Genomic DNA, 22,051 nt, shown 5'->3' on the forward strand with positions numbered 1-22,051 from the left:
GAAGGTTATTTCTAAGCTTCAAACAAAAGATTTGGGCTATCAAACAATGAAAAAGAAATAGAGCATCCTCTATATTGTTTCTAGGTATCCTTCCTCATAACTTCCACATTCCTTATTCCCATCAGGACAGGTGGTATTTCCCTGCTCCTACCATTGTAAATCAATGCCTGCTCACCTGCCCGCCTTCGTACCTTCCTGCCTGCCCTCCTTTCTCTCTCTTTTTCTCTCTTTCTTCCTCCCTCTCTCTCTTTCTGTCTTCCCCCCTTTCTCTCTCTCTTTCTTTGTCTCTTTATCTCTCACTTTCTCTTTCTCTCCCTTTTCCTTTCCTTTCCTTTCCTTTTTCCTTTCCTTTTCCTTTCCCTTTCCCTTCCCCTTCCCCGTCCCCTTCCCCTTCCCCTTCCCCTTCCCCTTCCCCTTCCCCTTCCTTTCTGTTCCGGGGTACATGTGCAGAATTTACAGGTTTGTTTACGTAAGGACACATGTGCCATGGTGGTTTGCTTAATACCCATCACCTAGGTATTAAGTCCCATATGCCCTGTTAGCTATTTATCCTGAAGCTCTCCCTCTTCCTGCTCCACCACAGGCCCCGGTGTGTGTTATTCCCCTTCTTGTGTCCATGTATTCTCATTGTTCAGCTCCCACGTATGAGTGAGAACATGCAGTGTTTCGTTTTCTCTTAGTTTAATGCCCTTGTTTCTTAAGTTTTTCTTTGGATTGCTTAATATGTTGACATTTATATGGAGAGGTAAAAGTAAACCAAAACATTACAAACAGTGCCAGCTTAGCATATTCTCTTATCACTTAATGAACTATGTCAAGAATGTTAAAGGATGGCTGAGCACAGTGGCTCACACCAGCACTTTGGGAGGCCAAGGCGGGCCAATCACCAGATATCAAGAGTTTGAGATCAGCCTGGACAGCATTGTGAAACCCCGTCTCTACTAAAAATATAAATAGTAGTCGGGTGTAGTGGCAGGTGCCTGTAGTCCCAGCTACTTGGGAAGCTGAGGCAGGAGAATCACTTGAACCCAGAAGGTGGAGGTTGCAGTGAGCCGAGATATTGCCTCTCCGCTCCAGCCTGGGTGACAGAGCAAGACTCCATCTCAAAAGCTAAAAAAAAAAAAAAAAAAGGTTTAATGTAAGGATATTCTCCATCTCACAGCTTACTAATCTTGGAAATACTGTATCTTCAGGGCTTAAACTAAATTATCATCATTACAAAGCCTTGCCTTCATCAGGCCAACTGAAAAATTCTCATTGTATGTTCTCCATACTAACTGTGTAGCATTTACTATTTGTATTAATCACAGTAGACTGATAGACCTTAGTCTGTTTCTGGCATATACCTCATGTCTGTCACTGGTTGATAGGAAAGTGGGCATTCTGCTCAGGAGCTCAGAGCAATGATGTCTTCACCATCTTCTAGCTCTATCCATCTGGAGCATGTGGCCTCCTTGCTCATTATGACTGGAGGATTTGCATGAGCTTTTCTGTGAGTTGGTTTGGAAATGACACATGGTATTTCCATCAACAGTCCATCCAGAACTAGTCCTCTGACCCCACCTAATCTTGAAAGAACAAGGAAATGTGGGGAAACAGAATGTTGAGTGAGCACCACTTTCTTTGCCAGTAATTCTTTCAACAAACTTTATTGATTGATTGCATTATTTACTTCGTGCCAGGTATTCTTTTAGGCCCTTGGGGCGGGAGTGGGGAGAGAAAGACAACAATTCCTGTTCTCATGGAAATATATTCCATATTTTGATTAATATTTATAGTTATTTTTACATATTCCTTAAGGGAAACTGTTATGTCTTATGTAATCCCCACATATCCTAATAATGTACAACATGTATAATAGTGGGTCAATAAATAAGCATAAATATCCCTGTTTAATGTCTTCTTGTGCAGGAGCCTGTGCTCTATAATTACATACAAAGAACACTCATACATTCTTTAAGTTAGCCATTGTTTAAATGTAAAACCTGTCCCCTGTTTGATGTTTTGAACTCTTCAGGAAATTTTAAGTACTGGCCAAGGGCGGTGGCTCACGCCTGTAATCCCAGCACTTTGGGAGGCTGAAGTGGGTGGATCACCTGAGGTCAGGAGTTCAAGACCAGCCTGGCCAACATAGCAAAACCCCGTCTCTACTAAAAAATACAAAAATTAGCTGGGTGTGGTGGCAGGCGCCTGTTATCCCAGCTACTCAAGAGGCTGAGGCAGGGAGAATTGCTTAAACCTGGGAGATGGAAATTGCAGTGAGCCGAGATCATGTCACTGCGCTCCAGCCTGGGCGACACAGCGAGACTCTGTCTCGGGGAGAAAAAAAAAAAAAGAAATTTAAATACTAATACAGTTGCTTCTAGAATAAAAACTTTTGCTTATGGTTCCATTCATAAGGATTATAAACTCCTTGAGAATAGGAGTTCTTTCTGTTTGGAAAAATGTAAACTACATAATTTTAATACAGTATTATGGGGCAGGCAGTTCAGAGCCCTAATCAATTAAAGTAAGCATTTGATTATTCATTAAATGTTTATTAAGCTTCTGTAAGTGCCAGGCAGTATACTGGAGCTATAAGGATGGATTAGAAGTTTATATCCCCAGGAAATCTAACTTTCTGTGTAGGTAAACTAGAGTTTACTCTGGACCCAAGTAATTTTGTGCTTATTTTTCCCATTGAGCAATTTTATTATAATTTTATTCACTTGAATTCACCGCCCTGTGGAAAATGGGAGGGAAAAAAGGTTGAAAACAATTTTTCCTATTCATCCTCTTTTGAATACTTGAATTCAAAAGCATACCTTAAAGAATAGCCGTACCTTAGAACATACCTTAAAGAATAGCCACCTGGTTTCTTCTTGAATACTACCTCCAAAATCAGTGTATTTCATTTTCAGGTAACTTTAATTATTAAGAAATGCTTATATATATATATCTATAGAGAGAGAGAGTTTTTTTTTTTTTTTTTTTTTTTTTGGAGAGAGAGTCTCGCTCTGTGACCCAGACTGGAGTGCAGTGGTGTGATCTTGGCTCACTGCAACCTCTGCCTCCCAGGTTCAAGCTATTCTCTTGCCTTAGCCTCCTGAGTAGCTGGGGTTATAGGTGCCTGCCACCACACCTGGCTACTTTTTTGTATTTTTAGTACAAATGGGGCTTCACCATGTTGGTCAGGCTAGTCTTGAACTCCTACCCTAAAGTGATCTGCCCACTTCAGCTTCCCAAAGTGCTAGGATTGCAGGTGTGAGCCATCATGCTCAGCTTCTTCCTTGTATTTATCCAAAATCAAAACTTTCATCTCTGGAATCATATATAGTAGTTTATACCATTCTTTCCTATGATAAACCTTGAGATATTCTATGGTAGTTAGGAAGTTATCCTCAATCTTCTTATCTCTAATCCCTTATAAAAACAGTTTCAAGCTGCCTCCCTGTTTAATCACTTTCCTTTTAAAGTCTGTTTGCCAGTGTATCTTAAAGTGCGATACCCCAAACTGTACACAAGGATGGTTGAAACAATGTAAAGTTGTACAGTAAAGTAGAATTGCTTGAGTTGATAGAATTAAGGAAATAATGTTTCCTGGAGTGGGTATATTGTAATTTGATTTCAAAGCATAGGTACAATATGAAAAAAAGAGAAAACATGAGGAGTGTTTGAATAAATGCTTAGAAATAGAGCAAAAGGAAGATAAAAGCAGTGAATGAAACTATGGAATGTATTGAAACTCTCAGATTAAGTAGAGTAGGTTAGGATGATTGGGTGGATTGCAGTCCTTAGATAAGTGTAGATTTGTATTAAATGTGTATGTCAAAGAGGAAGTTTTAGTGGGATTATGTACCATAACAGGAAGAAGAAACATTAACAGAGAAATGTTCAAATTTGGCAGGACTACTAGGAAGAGGTTGCTATTACGCAGCAAAATGAAGTGAGAAGGATACAATTAATAAGTTCACATAAGCAAAAAGATACAGGATTTGGCAGGGGAATTTTGGTGAAGTATGAAGCACAAAACTCATCCTTTGTGTTGGAAAACAAGATCCTTGTCAAATTGGTAGAAGTAGTAATGAAAAGGCCGGGCGCAGTGGCTCACACCTGTAATCCCAGCACCTTGGGAGGCCGAGGCGGGTGGATCACCTGAGGTCGGGAGTTTGAGACCAGCCTGACCAACATGGAGAAACTCCGTCTCTCTACTAAAAATACAAAATTAGCCGGGTGTGGTGGTGCATGCCTGTAATCTCAGCTACTCGAGAGGCTGAGGCAGGAGAATCGCTTGAACCTGGGAGGCGGAGGTTGCGGTGAGCCGAGATCGTGCCATTGCACTCCAGCCTGGGCAACAAGAGCGAAACTCCATCTTAAAAAATAAATAAATAAGAAGAAGAATAGCTAACATACATATAAGGCCTAATTATGTGGAAGATGTCATTCTATTTCCCAGGTATTAACATATTTAATCTTCATGACAGTCATATAAGTTAAGTACTTTTATTATCGCCATTTTATGGAGGAGAAAATGGACCTACAGAGAAGTTAAATAATTTGCTGAATGTCACATAGCTAGTAAGATGGCAGAGCTGGCCGGGCGCGGTGGCTCAAGCCTGTAATCCCAGCACTTTGGGAGGCCGAGACGGGCGGATCACGAGGTCAGGAGATCAAGACCATCCTGGCTAATACGGTGAAACCCTGTCTCTACTTAAAAATACAAAAAACTAGCCGGGCGACGAGGCGGGCGCCTGTAGTCCCAGCTACTCGGGAGGCTGAGGCAGGAGAATGGCGTAAACCCGGGAGGCGGAGCTTGCAGTGAGCTGAGATCCGGCCACTGCACTCCAGCCTGGGTGGCAGAGCAAGACTCCGTCTCAAAAAAAAAAAAAAAAAAAAAAAAAAGATGGCAGAGCTGAGATCTTAATTCAGAAAGTCTGGCTCCAAATCTGTCCTCTTAATCACTATATTTCACTGTGCTATACTGTGATGATTGATTTCAGCCTACTTTCTTTTACCTCTCATAAATAACTAATCTGTGCCCTTCTTTTCTTGCATGTGCCACATTTCCTACTCCCCTCAAGGAGCCAATGCCTTCCTGACCTTTTCTTCTTCCCTATTAAAACTTACTCTGTGGAAAGACGCTAATAAGCTCATTCATTCATTCACACCAAGGTATAAATGACTCATATGGCTTAATATAAAATAATAATTCTTTAGGGTTGACTTTTTTCAGGGGGGTGGGGAATGTTAAGGGGCTGTAAAAACTTAACCCAAAACCCCGTTGAAACTTAAACTATATATGGGCATGGGAGAATGAGTAAGTTGGGTGCATGGCCATCTGTGCTCTTCCAATAGTACCATTGTTTACCTGGCCTAGGGCTTGTGTGAATCCTCATAGATATGAAGTAGGAGCATAAAAGTGGGGATGAAAAGAATTAAGAGATCTTTTACTGTATTAATAATATATCTGTATTGTATTGAGTCAATGATTTTAGAATACCTAATTTTTATTAGGTGGGGGAGTTCTGATAGAACCCCAAGAGACACAGACCCCCAGGAGAAAGCTTTAATTTGGCCACAGTCATAGATGAAAAGAGTTTCTAGGGTTTAAGTATTTATGTATTTACATCTGAGTCAAAGTAGTATCAAAGATTTTGTTCCTTTTTTTCCTGCCGAAATAAAGCGCTCTCAGATGGGTCTATGATTTATCTGCTCTAGGAATCTTATAGTCTGGGAATGTTACCCTAGAGTTATTCTTGATACCCTTCTTTTTCTTATTTCACCTCAGTTCGTCATCAGGGCCCTTCATTTCTTGCTTTATTAGGTTTCTCATATATTTCAGTCTAATTCAATTCAGTAAATACTTACTTACTGAGTACCTGCTTTATGACAGATACTGTGCTCTGGGCATGTAAGTATTCCTATCTCAATTTCTCACCTGGAAGAGAATATAACATGATACAAAGCAGTTATAGACATGTTTAAATACAAAAGGTAGTATACAAGGGAGAATTACACTGCCAGAGAAGGTCAGAAAAACTTGCAAAGGAGATGGGGCTTGAATGGATTTTCAAGGATTAATAAGAGTTCATCAGAATAATGCCAGAGAAGCATAATATTGTAGGCAGAGGGCAAAGCAGTTGCACAGACATGGAAGCACAGTGTGGGCTGGTAGCTGTTGTACAAGTGGTATTCCTATAAAATATCTGAGGTTTGAGCCAAGGAGTGTGGTAAAAGATCTGTTTGTTTATTTTCATTGTCAAGATCTCATATGCCTAGAGCATTAACTTGTTTATTTTTGTGTATGTCATTATTTAAGACCTAGTTTTTTTTTTTTTGGTACACCACTAAAGCCTTACCTGTGTGCCACTCATTGAGACTTCAGTCACTGTATTTTGACACCTAAGTGTATGTATGCAGTATGTGTCCTCAGTCGTCAATCCTCAAGACTTCATGGTAACGGTTCTTATACTGGTCTCTAAGGTTGGTAGAAGAAGGAGTGACAACTTTCACTTTTATATACATGCGCATATAAGTTTTATAATCAGATTTGAAAATAATTTTGAATATCTATTGTAGTTAAAGGGCTAATATGAATATAGCAGTAGTACTTTGTTAGTCACAGTAATATAAATTGCCATGCCAAATCAGTTCAGCAAATGAGTTTTTCTGCTCTTTGTACATGCAACAGTATATTATGAAAATAGCTGGCCGGATGCAGTGGCTCACGCCTGTAATCACAACACTTTGAGAGGCCGAGGCGGGATCACAAGGTCAAGAGATCAAGACCATCGTTGCTAACACGATGAAACCCCGTCTCTACTAAAAATATTTTTTTAAAAAATTAGTCGGTCATGGTGGTGGGCACCTGTAGTCCCAGCTACTCAGGAGGTTGAAGCAGGAGAATGGCATGAACCTGGGAGGTGGAGCTTGCAGTAAGCCAAGATCGCGCCACTGCACTCCAGCCTGGGAGACAGAGCGAGACTCCATCTCAAAAAAAAAAAAAAGAAAGAAAGAAAGAAAATAGGATACAATGGAAGAAAACAGGAAGAGGATACCTCCTTTCCATATCTGAGAGAAAAAATAGTTTAAAATTATACTCAGAATTTCTCGTTGTAACTGGCTCTCCAGGAGAGAAAAATCATAGACAAATGTTTAATTTCTGCTCATCATAAAATCTGAAAACAAAAAGAAAGGCTACTTATAAAATGAATATAATGCTTTAAAATTAAGTTATATGGAAAATATTATTGAAGCACACTGATTTTTATGTTAATTTATGTATGCTTTTTTTTTTTTAAGGATGCTGGGCAGTTTTATGCTAAATATAAAGAAACAAGATTGAAGGAAAAGGAAGATGCACTGACTAGAACTGAACTTGAAACACTTCAAAGTGAGTTCTAAATATTAGTATTTTAATAATATCATATAAAATTAATGATTTAAATGTGAATTATCTTTTAAATTCAGCAGTAATTAAATTTTCTGGTTTTCTTTTTTTTTTTTTTTTCCCCACTCCCTAGTGGAGTCACTTGTACTTAATGTGTTTGACATGGAACATACTACATTATAGCATTACTTTACCACCCAAAGTTTGGTATCAGAAGGAAGGATAATCAGCTTGAGTCATGTAACTCCTCAAATCTAGGGGCATCCAAAGTCTGCAAAGCCCTAAAATACTTCAGTATTGTAATTACAATTGATATTTAGTGCTAGTTTAACCAGTTAATCACCCAACTTGCTGTGTAACAGTTGTAGTTAGGAAACCTGAAAATACCATTGATTTTTGTTTTGAAAATCTTTGTTTCATACTATTGTTATATAGTATGAACAACTTTGTATAAATTATCAGTATGGTGAAAAGAAATCTTCTATTGAACACAAAGACAGTTCTTGCTGATTTTAGGAAAAGTTGAATATATTATTTAAAAAGGTGTTTTCTCAGCCCCAGTCCTTTTGTCTGTTTTTGCCTTCTCTACATCTTGGCTCCCACACATATAGGCTCTGTCTCTTTGCATTTCTTTATTTTTATTCCAAGCACTTAATACTACTTTAATTTATATGTTAGTTTTGTTTACCATCTGATTTCCACCCCACCCCCCACCCCCAGTAGAATGTAAGCTCTGTAAGGACAAGATCTTTATCTGTTTTGTTCACTGTTATGTCCCAGGTTCTAGGGATTTGGGTGTGGTCATTTTAGGGGGTCATTTTTCAGTCTGTCACAATCCTTCAGGTGTCTGGACAGCTTTAGAACAGAGACCATTCATCTTTGTGTCTGCAACATCAAACAGGGTCCTGGCACATAATAAATGTTCAGTAAATGGATGGATGTATGAATTCATGTAATTCCATGAATATTAATGAGCATCCACTGAGCACCTAGCCTTATAAAACACCATCTCGAGAAGCACATTATTTAATTCAAAAAGTTTCAATACTTACAAATACAAAATAATATTCGCATCAACTATATAATTGTTTAAAGTAGACTTCTGTTAAGAAGAAGGAGTTAGAATGGTAGAGGATTATTACATACCAAGGTTTACATGTGTGTTAAGAAGTAGGAGTGTGCAAGTGAAACTCTGTCGTTCTTATATAATTGTTATTTTTAGGAAAAATTGGTATATAACAATTTCTAAGCCTTTTCAGACTAATCACAAGGTGAAGAAAAATTACATTTTTAAAAAAAGAGAAGACTATTGGCCAGGCGCCGTCGCTCACGCCTGTAATCCCAGAACTTTGGGAGGCCGAGGCAGGCAAATCACCTGAGGTCAGGAGTTTGAGACCAGCCTGGCCAACGTGGCAAAACCCCGTCTCTACTAAAAATACAAAAATTAGCCATGTGTGGTGGTAGACACCTATAATCCCATCTACTCGGGAGGCCGAGACAGGAGAATCACTTGAACCTGGGAGGTAAAGATTGCAGTGAGCCGAGATGACGCCATTACACTCCAGCCTGGGTGACAAGGGTGAAACGCTGTCTCAAAACAAAGAAAAAAGAAAAGAGAAGAATATAAAATTAATCCAAAATTTACCTAGTGGCAACATAAATACACTACATTTCATTGCTCTCATAGACACAGCTTATCATTTCTATGTAATTTTTTGTTAGAAAACTTAATTGTAATTTTGGTAGATCCGTTAGAATTCTTTAATAGTAACAAGACTAAGTATATACACTACTCTTTCTGAAATTAGAGGTTAAACATGAAGTGTTTATCACTATACAAAAGCTCATTTTGGAGTTAACTATTTTTCCAAAATTGTTCAATGACTTTTGTTCTGCTTAAGAGTTTGATATAATTCTCAAGCATATTTAATAGTTTCTTCTTGGCTGGGCACAGTGGCTCATACCTGTAATCCCAGCATTTTGGGAAGCCAGGATGGGCGGATCACTGGAGGTCAGGAGTTCGAGACCAGCCTGGACAACATGGTGAAACCCCATATCTACTAAAAATACAAAAATTATCTGGGCGTGGTGGTGGGTGCCTGTAATCCCCACTACTCGGGAGGCTGAGGCAGGAGAATTACTTGAACCTGGGAGGCAGACGTTTCTGTACATCGAGATCATGCCACTGAGCTCCAACCTGGGTGACAGAGCAAGACTCCATCTCAGAAAAAAAAAGTCTCTTTCAATTTTGTCATTGTCTGATTTTGTAAAAATCACAAACTAAAAAATGTGTAAATATCTGAAAGTAAAAATGTGTAACAGTCTTCTAAAACATTTGAAAATTCATCACTAGCTTATCAGTTATTGAAACTCAGAATAGAGTAAGTAAATACCAGAAAGCATATTAAAAACAATCCTCATACTATGCTCTGAATAATAAGACTGTTATCTTGCATGCTTCTTTTATCAGTGGTATATTTAGAAAAGGTGATGGTATCAATATTAAGAATGTTAAAGAACAGTCACATTTACTGTTAACAATGTCAGACTGTCATGTATTTTTTAATGTAGTCTCTAATGGTTACATGCAAAGAATATTTTAATTAATTTTGTTAACTTCATTACAGTATTCTGCATTGTATACTTTAGAATTAATACATAAAGGCCCCAAATCCCCCAGTGTGCATTTCATTTGCCCCATCCTTCTTAATTTTAAAGACCATCATCAGAATATCAAGTTCATAATAACATTTCCGTCTACTTAATTGAGTAAATGCATCTCATGTAGATTAGCAATAGCTGTTTTATGCTGCCTGTTTTTCATGACCTAATTGCTAATCTGCCCTCATCTGCTTTACTGCTTAGATTGTGCAGTATTCTCTGATGGCTGCGCTAGAACTACTTCGAGTAGGATGTGATAGTCCTATTAAAATAGTATTTTAGATATGGGGGGGCAGTGAAAAGGGTGATTTCTTAAAAATAAATATCCTTCTGAGAAGTCTTTATGCAAAAAAAAATATTGATATATGTTTGGGAAATTTGGGGCACTTACTATAAACCTTTAATCAGTTTTGTGGTTTAGGTTTAAATAAGTTGAATACTTACAAATATTAGACTTTTGAGGGTTAATGATTTTTTACACATTCTCTAATCATATGTTTTATTCTAAATTAATAAAAGTGAATTATGTGTACTAAAACAGCCCATATCATGAATGAGAAAAAGACGTTTGACTTACTTTATAAAGAAATTGCAAAGGTCACAATTTGAATAGACAAGGAAAGGAAAGGATAGAAGTAAACTTGATTATTTCCTTGACCCCTTTCTTTGTACCTTATATGATTTTAAAACAAAACCAAAATTAATCAAAACTCTGCTGCCAAGTACTTCCTTTAAATATGGAGAAATAGTTCCCAACATTAGTTATGTTTTTCTTGTTTTGTGGTCCTTGTTGCATGCCCCAGAAAGGGATTCAAGTAGGGGTGCCTCAGGGATACCCTGTAAGATGAAGCACTCAGTGAGAAAGTGGGGACAGAATGTGACTTTTTAGTGTGGCAGGATGAGAAAATTTAGTCACCTTCCTTAAGAGTAAAGGAAGAGTGATTTTCTAGAAAACTCAGGTTCATGAAGAAAGTAGTTGATTCAGTGGTTGGTAGGGAAGAATTAAAAATAGATTGAGGAAGAGCAGCCACAGTTTAGGTTAGAACACTTTGCTTATGGTAACATAGGGTGCTCACGGATGAGAGCATACTCTCTGAGATAACTTATGCAAAGACATATAACCGATCACTAGCTCCAGCATATCTGAAAACATGACCTAATAGAATCTCTGTACCTTATGCCATTTTATATTATAAAACCTAAAATCTAATAGGAGCCCTCGTTCCAAAGCAGTTTGTATATAGGCAAATAATATCTAAAGAATATAGTATTTTATCCTAGGTACTTTTACCTAAGGTACAGTATAATATCCTAGGATATTTGAATACCAATGGAAGTGTGAAATTTTAAAATCATACAACTCGAATATAAATTTACAATTCCCTTAATATTTCAAATCATATACGTATATAAATATATAAGTATATATATTCAATATATAAGGGACCAATTTTGTGGAAGACAGATTTTTCCATGGACCTGGTGGCAGTGGGGGATGGTTTTGTGATGAAACTGTGGTTAGATTCTCATAAGGAGTGTGCAACTTAGATCCTATGAGAATTTAGTGCCGCTGCTGATCTGCCAGGAAGCAGAGCTCAGGCAGTAATGCTTGCCCTCCTGCCGCTCACCTCCTGCTATGCAGTCTGGTTCCTAACAGGCATGGACTGATACCAGTCCATGGCCCAGGGCTTGAGGACCCCTGCTGTACATGAAGTTGATAAAGTTTCCCTCTATTCCTAGTTTTCTGAGCATTTTTAGAAATCATGACAGGGTGTTGAATTTTGTGAAGTGTTTTTTTCCTGCATCAATAATTGTGATTATGTGATATTTCTTTTTTGGTATATTAATACGATAGATTACATTATTGGATTTTGAATATTGAACCAGCAATGCGTATTTGGAATAAACACCACGTGGACATGGTGTATAATTCTTATTGCTGAATTCTATTTGCTACTATTTTGTTAAAGAGTTTTACATCTATATTCATGAGAAATACTGGTCTGTAATTATCATTGTCCATTTGTGCTGCTGTATCAAAATACCTGGGAAATAACTTGAGACTGGCTCATTTATAATGAACAGAAATTTAATTCTCACTCTTCTTGATGCTGGGGAGTCCAAGATTGGGGCATCAGTAGGTTTGGCGTCTGGCGAAGGTTTCTGTCTGCTTCCAAGATGGCACCTTGTTGCTACATCCTCCGGAGGGCACAAACGCGTGTCCTCACAGGGAACAGAGGGGAAAAGGGGCTGAATGCTGTGTGAAGTCTCTTTTGTAAGAGTCTTAATTTTTTCAAGAGGGGAGGTCTCTCATCACCTCCCAGTGGCCTTTTCCTCTTAATACTATTGCATTGGAGATTGCTTCAACATAAATTTTGGAAGGACTCAAGCATTCAAACCATAGCATTTCACTCCTAACCACCCCCCTCCAAAATTTATATCCTTTTCACATACAAAACATATTAATTACATGCCAATGGCCCCTAAAGCCTTAACGCATTCCAGCATCAACTTTAAAGTTTAAGGTCTGTAGTCTTATCTAAATATAATCTAAATCAGATATGGGTGAGACTCAAGGTACAATTCATTCTGAGGCCAATTCCCCTCTACCTGTGAACCTGTGAAATCAAACAAGTTATATGCTTCCAGATTACAATGATGGGACAGGCATAAGATTGATATTCTCATGCCAAGAGGGAGAAATGGGAAAGAATAAAGGGGCAACAGTCCCCAAGTTGAAAACCCAATATGGCAAACATCATTAATTTTTGAGGCCTGAGAATAATCAACTTTGACTTCATGTTTCATCTTCCAGATACACGAGAGTAGAGGTTGGGTCCCCAAGGCTCTGGGCAACCCCAGCACTATAATTTTGCTGGTCACAGCCCACGGAGCAGCTGTCACAGGCTGGGGTCTCATGCCTGCAAGCTCTCCCAGGCTAGAGTTGCATGCTGGTGGCTCTGCAGTTCTGAGGTCTTCGTGGTGCCCTACTCCTATGGCTCCACAGGGCATGGCCCTAGTTGGGGTTGTCTCTGGTAGCCCCACCTTTGTGGCAGTTCTTTGCCTGAGCGCTGAGACTTCTATGAGGCATCCATTGAAATCTAGGTAGACATATCTCCACAACTCACACACTCTGTGCACCTGCAGAGTTAGCACCACATGGATGCCACCAAGGTTTACTGCTTGTGCCCCCTGAAGTGGTGGCCTGAGATGCACCATGGCCTGCGTGAGCCATACCTGAGGTGGCTGAGGAGCACTGTGGCTGAATGCACGGAAAAGAAATGAGACATCCTGAGCAACAAGCCCCATGGTTTCACAAGTGGTTTGGGCCCCTTTTTTGAAACTGTTCTGCCCTCAAGGACCTGGTGCTCTGAGCCTGCTATGAGAAGGGCAGCACAGATAATCTCCAAAATACCTTTGCGGTCATTCTTCCATCGTCTTGATGAATAGCATATGTCTTCCTTCTATTCATATTATATCTCCTTATCAAATGTTTGCTTGGCCACACCGTTGGCATTCTTCTTCAAGCATACTTTAAAACCTGACCAGGCTGAGAATTTTTTAAATCTTTAACTTCTGCTTTCCTTTTAATTATAAATTTTATATCTAATTTCTTTCTCTCTTCTTGCATTTTACTGTAAGTAGTCAAGAGAAGCCATGAAGCATCCTGAACAATTTACTTAGAGATAGAGGTGTCATCCACAAAATATCCTAGCCCATTGCTCTTAAGTTCTGCCTTCCTCAAAGTAATAGGACCCAAAACACAATTCAGCCAAGTTCATTGCCACTTTACAGCAAGGGTGGCCCTTCTTCCGGTTTCCAATAAACTGCTCATTTCCAACTAAAGCCTTATCAGAATGGCCTTTACTGTCCTTATTTCTACCAGCATTCTGATCACAACCACTTAGATCATCTCTAAGATGACTGAGGGTTTCTCTACAGCTCTCCTCTTCTTCAGAGCTCTCACTGGAAGCATGCTTAATGCTTTAGCATGCACTTCAGAGCTGTTCTGGCTTCTACCCATTACTCAATTTCAAAACCACTTCTACATTTTCAGGTATTTGTTATAGTAGCACCACCAGTTCTCAGTATTACTTTCTATTTTAGTTTATTTTGTGCTGCTATACAAAATACCTGAGACTGGATAATTTATGATCAACAGAAATTTATTCTTACAGTTCTGGAGTCTGAGAAGTCCAAGATCAAGGTACCAGCAAGTTTAGTATCTGATGAGGCCCTGGTCTCTGTTTCCAAGATGGCACCTTGTTGCTGCATCCTCTATGGGAGATGAATGCTGTGTCCTCACATGGCAGAAGAGATAGAAGAAGAAAGGGGACAGAATGCTGTGTGAAGCCTCTTTTATAAGGCCTTTAATCCTATTTATGAGGGAGGAGCCCTCATGACATAATCACTTTCCAAAGGCTCCACCTCTATGAGACTGTTTCAACATGAATTTTGGAGGGGACACAAATGTTCAAACCATAGCATTATCTTTCTCTTTTTGCACTGTCTTTGTATGACCTTGGTATTGGTAATACCAGCTTCATGTAATGAAATAGGAAGTTTTCTCTCCTCTTCTATTTTTTTTTTTTTCTTTTGAAAAACAGAGCTTTGCTTTTCTTGCCCAGACTGGAGTGCAATCATGCAATCTTGGCTTACTGGTTCAAGTGATTCTCTTGCCTTAGCCTCCCAAGTAGCTGGGATTACAGGCGCCCACAACCATGCCTGGCTAATTTTTGTGTTTTTAGTAGAGATGGGGTTTCACCATGTTGGCCAGGCTGGTCTCAAACTCGTGACCTGAAGTGATCCACCTGCCTTGGCCTCCCTAAGTATTGGGATTACAGGCATGAGCCGTCGTGCCCAGCCTTCCTTTTCTATTTTCTGAAAGAGAATGTCTAACACTGCCATTAATTCTTGAAATGTTTGGCAGAATTCTCTGGTGAGATCATCTGAGCCTGAATATTTCTTTCTTTGGAGTATTAAAATAAATTAAATTTGATTTAGAGTTATAGAGCTATTTAAATATATTTCATGTTTCATTTATCGATTTTATGAGTGAGTTGAGATAGTTTGTGTTTTTTGAGCAATTGGTCTTTTTCATCTAAGTTGTCAAATACATGTATCTAGAGTTGTTCCTAGTATTTGCTTTTTATCCTTTTGATGTCTGTATGCCCTGTAGTGATTTCAACTTTTTAATATAGGTAACTTTTGTCTTCTGTTTCCTTTGTCAGATTTGCCAGATGTTGATCTTTTCAAAGAACCAGTTTTTTTGTGTAGTCTATTTTCTCTGTGTTTTTGTTTTCAATTTCATTGATTTCTGCTCTTGTTTTGATTGCTTCTTTCCTTCTGTTTGCTTTTGGATTGTTTTGATCTTTTTATAGTTTCTTGATGTGGAAGTTTAGATTATTAATTTGAGACTTTTTCTCTTTTCTAATGTCGGCATTTAATGCTATACATTTCCCTCTCAGCACTGCTTTGGCTATGTCTCATATATTTTGATTTTTCTTTTCTTTTTTCTTTTTTTTGGCAGAATGTCACTCTGTTGCCCAAGCTGAAGTGCAGTGGTGCGGTCTAGGCTCACTGCAACCTCTACCCCCCAGGTTCAAGCAATTCTTCCACCTCAGCCTCCCGAGTAGTTATTACAGCATGTGCCACCATGCCCGGCTTATTTTTTTATTTTTAGTAGAGGTAAGGTTTTACCATGTTGGCCCAGGCTGGTCTTGAACTCCTGACCTCAAGTGATCCACCCACCTTGGCATTCCAAAGTGCCGGAATTACAGGCGTGAGCCACTGCGCTCGGCCACATATTTTGATACATTTTTATTTGACTCAGCTCAGTATTTTTTTCTTGAGATTTCCTCTTTCGTGCATTGATTATTTAAAAGTATATTGTTTAGTTTCCAAATGTTCAGGGCCCTTTTTGTTATATTTCTATTAAACATTGGTAGTTTGATTCCCTTTTCATTAGGAAGCATATTCTGTATGAGTTAAATTCCTTTAAGTTTGTTCAGATCTATTTTATGGCCCAAGATATGGTCCATCTTGGCATATATTCCATGGACATTTGAAAAGAATGTGTATTCTGCTGTAGTGAATTGGAGTGTTCTATAAATGCCAGTTAGATCCAGTTGGCTGATGGCATTGTTGAGTTGTATATCATTGATGATTTATATATTTAGTTATGCTATTAATTATTGAGAGGGGGTATTGGAATTTTTTACTGTAATTATAAATTTGTCTTCAGTTCTATCAGTTTTTGTTTCACATGTTTTGCAGCTCTGTTGTTTGGTGCATACACATTTAGGATTGCTATGCCATCTTGGTGGATCTTTTTATCATTATATAAATGTCTCTCTTCATTCCTGGTAATTTGTTTTTGCCTTATAGTCTACTTTACCTTACCTGATACTAGTATAACTACTTCTGCTTTCTTTTGATTAATGTTTGTATGGTATATCTTTCCAATGGTTTTACTTTCAACCTACCCATATTGTTATATTTGAAAAGAGTTTGCTACAGATAGCATATATATGTAAAAAAGATGAAAAACCATATGTGTATATGTTTGTGTGTATTAAATAGTTTGTATATTTACACTGTTTACATTTAATATAGTGATTGATCTCTTAGGGCTTAAGTCTGCCATTTTATTATTTATTTTCTATTTTTTCTCTCTCATTATCATTTCTCTGTTTTCTCTATTACAGATAGCAGTTCTCTGTTATAAATAGCATATATATGTAAAAAAGACAAAAGACTGTGTGTGTATGTGTGTGAGTGTTAAATGGACAATTTGTGTATTTAAACCATTTACATTTCATATAGTGATTGATATGTTAGGGCTTAAGTCTGCTATTGTATTTTTTATTTTCTATTTTTTCTCTCTCATTATCATTTCTCTGTTTTCTTTCTGCCTTCCTGTGGCTCAACATTTTTTAGAATGCCACTTTAATTTATTTATGGTTTTTTTTTTACTATTTTTTTGTATCACTTTTTAGTGGGTATAATAGGTATAATGTTACATATACATAGCATATCACAGTCTACTGGTGTCGAGATTTTTGCTATTTTGACACGTAAAAGCCTTACCTCCCCTTAAATCCCTTTACCTTCCTTGTTTATACTATCATTATCTTGAGTATTTTCTCTGTAACACTGAAGGTTATAATTTTGATTTAACCGTCATACATAATTGGAAAACTCAAGAGCAGGAGGAAAGTCTGTTGCGTTTACTCATATTTTTATTCTTTTGTCCTTTCTTCTTTCCTGGTTGTCCAATATATTTTCTTTTATGATTTATTTTCCGTTTATAGAGCTTGCTTTAGCCATTATTGCAGGATAGGTCCACTGGTGATGAATTCTTTTAGTTTTCCTTCATCTCAGGATGTCTTGGCTTCCCCTTCATTCCGGTAAGATATTGTTACAGGATATTGATTTCAGGCATAACAGTTATTTTCTTTCAACATTTGAAAAATGCTGTGCCGCTTCCTTCTGGCCTCCATGGTTTGAGGTGAGAAATACACTGTCATTTGAATGCTCTTTCTACTACAGATAAGGTCTTGTTTCTCTGTTGCTGCTTTTAAGTTGCTGTTCAGAGTCCCAAAACTTTCCAGGGCTGTGTTTTTAGTTTTTTGTTTGTTTGTTTGTTTGTTTTGTTTTGTTTTGTCTGCTTTGTTTTTCAGATTGGGCAATTTATGTTTTTCTATCCTCAAATTCACTGATTCTTTTCTCTGTTTGCTTCATTCTGCTGTTGAGCCCATCCATTAAGTTTTTAACTTCAGTTACACATCAGCTCTGACATTTCCATTTGGTTCTTCTGTATGTCTTCTATTTGTTTTTGCTGAAACTTTTTATTTATTTGTTTCAGGAGTGTTCATTATTGCTTGTCATATCATTATTACATGGCTGCTTTAATAGCTCAATCAAGTAATTTTTTATTTTTTATTTTTTTGAGATGGAGTCTCACTCTGTTGCCCAGGCTAGAATGCAATGGTACCGTCTTGGCTCACTGCAACCTCCCCCTCCTGGGTTCAAGCGATTCTTCTGCCTCAGCCTCCCAGGTAGCTGGGATTACAGGTGCACACCACTACACCCGGCTAATTTTTGCATTTTTAGTAGAGACAGGATTTCACTTTGTGGGTCAGGCTGGTCTCGAACTCCTGACCTGAGATAATCTGCCCACCTCGGCCTCCCAAAGTGCTGGGATTACAGATGTGAGCCACCACGCCCAGCCAAGTGTCTCACGCATCCATGTGAAGAGACCCCCAATAGGCTTTGTGTGAGCAATAGGCTGTTTATTTCACCTGGGTACAGGCGGGCTGAGTCCGAAAAAGGAGTCAGCAAAGGGTGGTAGATTATCATTAGTTCTTATAGGTTTTGGGATAAGCGGTGGAGTTAGGAGCAATGTTTTGTGGGCAGGGGGTGGATCTCACAAAGTACATTCTCAAGGATGCGGAGAATTACAAAGAACATTCTTAAGGGTGGGGGAGATTACAAAAACATTGGGGCAGAAACAAATTACAGTGGTGGAATGTCATCAATTCAGGCTATTTTCACTTCTTTTGTGGATCTTCAATTGCTTCAGGACATCTGGATGTACACGTGCAGGTCACAAGAGCTATGATGGCTTAGCTTGGACTCAGAGGCCTGGCACCAAGTAATTTAAATATCCCTTTTATCTTGTTGGCATCTGTTACTTTTTCTCATTCAAATTGAAGCATTCTTGATTCTTGGTGTGACAACTGATTTTTGATTTAAATTTGGACATTTAGGGGTATGATGAAACTTTGGACCTTATTTAAGTCTTCTGTTTTACCTGGTCTTCTTTGGCAATACTCTAGCCATGGAAGGGGTAGTGCTGCCTGTTACTGCTAGGTAGAATTGAAGTCCAGGTTTCCTATGTGGTCTGTTTGACAGATGAGGAACGGAGTGTTTGTGGATTCTCAAGTGGGTATGGGTATTCCTGCTTGCCTCTGGACCTCCACTGATAACACGCTGTCTAGGAGGAGGAGCAGGAATACCTACTTACTGCACCCCACTTGGCCTCCACTGACATTATGTGGGGATGGCTTTGCTACCATTGGGCGGTTATGAAAGCCCTGATTCTTCACTAGGCTTCTGTTTTTGTTTTTTTTTGTTTTGTTTGAGATGAAGTCTCATTGTTTCGTCCAGGCTGGAGTGCATTGGCGCGATCTCGGCTCACTGCAACCTCTGCCTCCCAGATTCAAACATTCTCCTGCCTCAGGCTCCCTGATAGCTGGGTTTACAGGCACACACCACCACACCCGGCTAATTTTCATATTTTTAGTAGAAACAGGGTTTCACCATGTTGGCCAGGCTGGTCTTGAACTCCTGACCTCCGGTCATCCACTCCCCTCAGCCTCCCAAAGTGCTGAGATTACAGGTGTGAGCCACCACACCAGCCCACTAGACTTCCTCTGTAATCACACTGTCTGGTAGAGGGAGAGACACCTATTACTTCTGGGAGGATATGGAGGTTCAGGCTACCCATAGAGTCTCTACTGACTTCATTAGCAGGAGGAGGATCCACCTTATCTTTTAGCCTTCTCTCTTACATCTCCCTGGTGGGGAGGTTGGGTGCCTCATTACAGGCTGGCAATGGCAGGAGCCTAGGTTTCCCATTAGTCTTTGCTCTCATGGTGAGTGGTGGGATGGGGGTGACACTACTTTCTGTCTTGTTTGTCTGAATTAGAGTGGTTATTGTCTAAAAGCTTTATCTTTTAGACAAAAGGTAAATGCCTGTGCTGTCTCTTTTTTGGTCCTTTAACTAGAGAGAGCAGGCTGTTGTTGTTTTGCCTGTATGTGTGTGTCTTTGCCTGTTAGTGTTTCTGGGTTGCTAGTTTCTGCAGCACCAAGTCTGAGATATGTAAGAAACACAAGGAAAACTCATAGAACTGACCACTCTGGGTATTCTTGAGCCCTGTAGTACCTCGCTGGTCAGCCTTCTCACTAACTTTCAAATTCTTCTTGTGTTTGTTTTATATATAATGGTTAATTTAAGATGAGTGAACAAATAACTTGTTTACTCTTTTATCTTTTTTATAATTCTTAGTGAGACGAATGTGGAAAAGTTCTCCATTTTTTCTGAAATGGAAGTTTTATATTAATTTCTCATACGATTGGGATCTGTGCCCCCACCCAAATCTCATGTCGAAATATAATCACCAGTATTGGAGGTGGGGCCTGGTGGGAGGTGATTGGATCATGGGGGCAATTTCTCATGAATGGTTTAGCAAATCCCCTTGGTGCTCTTCTTGAGACGATGAGTTCTCATGAGATCTGCTTGTTTAAAAGTGTGTAGCACCTCCTCCCTCTCTCTCTCTCTTTTGTTTCTGCCCCTGCCGTCTACCTGTTCTCCTTTTGCCTTCTGCCTTGATTGGAAAGCTTCCTGAACCACCTCCACAGAGGCAGAAGCAGTCACGCTTCCTGTACAACCTGCAGACCTGTGAGCCACTTAAACCTCTTTTCTTTATAAGTTACCCAGTCTCAGTTATTTCTAGCATTGTGAGAATGAAGTAATACACTTTGTAAAACGATTTTTTTAAAGCTTATTTATTTATGTAGTTTTTAAACTTTTAGGTTCAGGGGAACATGTGAACCTAAAAGTTTAGAAACTACATAAATAAATAAGCTTTTAAAAAAGCTTATATAGGTAAACTCATGTCACAGGAACTTGTTGTACAGATTAATCACCCACATATTAAGCCCAGTACCCAATAGTTATCATTTATACTCCTCTCCCTCCTCCCACCCTCCAACCTCAAGTAGACCTCAGTGTCTGTTGTTTCCTTCTTTGTGCTCATAAGTTCTTATCATTTAGCTCTCACTTTTAAGTGAAAACATATGGTATTTGGTTTTCTGTTCTTGCTTTAGTTTGCTAAGGATAACAGCCTCCAGCTCCATCCATGTTTCTGCAAAAGACATGATCTCATTCTTTTTTATGACTGCATAGTATTCCATGGTGTATATGTACCACATTTTATGGCTGCATAGTATCCCATGGAGTATATGTACCATATTTTCTTTATCAGATTGGTCATTGATGGGCATTCAGGTTGATTCCATGTCTTTGCTATTGTGAATAGTGCTGCAGTGAACATTTGTGTGCATGTGTCTTTATGGTAGAATGATTTACACTCCTCTGGGTATATACTCAGTAATGATATTGCTGGATTAAATAGTAGTTCTGCTTAAAAGCTCTTTGAGGAATCACCATACTGTCTTCCATAATGGTTGAACTAATTTTCACTCCCACCAACAGTGTATAGGTGTTCCCTTTTCTCCACAACCTTGGCATCATCTGTTATTTTTTGACCTTTTAGTGATAGTCATTCTGACTGGATTGAGATGGTATCTCTTTGTGGTTTTGATTTTCATTTCTCTAATAATCAGTGATATGGAGCATTTTTTCATATGCTTGTTGGCTGCATGGATGTCTTCTTTTGAAAAGTATCTGTTTATGTCATTTGTCCACTTTTTAATGGGGTTGTTTTTCTCTTGTAAATTTATTTAAGTTCCTTATAGATCCTGGATATTAGACCTTTTGTCACATGCAAAGTTTTCAAAAATTTTCTCCCATTCTGTAGGTTGTCTGTTTACTCTGTTGTTTCTTTATGCTGTGCAGAAGCTCTTAAGTTTAAATCTCAATTGTCAATTTTTGCTTTTGTTTCAATTGCTTTTGGTGTCTTGGTCGTGAAATCTTTGCCCATTCCTACATCCAGGATGCTATTGCCTATGTTGTCTTCCAGGGTTTTTATAGTTGGGTTTTATGTTTAAGTCTTTACTCCATCTTTAGTTTTTTGTATATGGTGTAAAGAAAAGGTCCAGTTTCAGTCTTCTGCATATGGCTAGCCAGTTATCCCAGCACCACTTACTGAATAGGGAGTCCTTTCCTTATTGCTTGTTTTTATCAGCTTTGTCAAAGGTCAGATGATTATAGGTGTGCAGCCTTATTTCTGGGTTCTCTGTTCTGTTCCCTTGGTCTATGTGCCTGTTTTTGTA

General features: G+C 38.7%; 1 protein-coding gene across 1 annotated transcript in view; it reads left to right on the top strand.

Annotated features, from left to right (window-relative positions):
• DNAJC1 (DnaJ heat shock protein family (Hsp40) member C1) overlaps nt 1-22,051 on the top strand; it is a 240,652-nt gene that overhangs the window by 94,167 nt on the left and 124,434 nt on the right. Inside the window, exon 7 of the mRNA XM_010367572.2 lies at nt 7,282-7,372. Coding sequence (XP_010365874.2) covers nt 7,282-7,372 — 91 coding nt within the window. The remainder of the gene's footprint in view (nt 1-7,281; nt 7,373-22,051) is intronic.

The sequence above is a fragment of the Rhinopithecus roxellana genome, chromosome 11, assembly GCF_007565055.1.
Source record: "Rhinopithecus roxellana isolate Shanxi Qingling chromosome 11, ASM756505v1, whole genome shotgun sequence".
Classification (NCBI taxonomy): Eukaryota; Metazoa; Chordata; class Mammalia; order Primates; family Cercopithecidae; genus Rhinopithecus; species Rhinopithecus roxellana.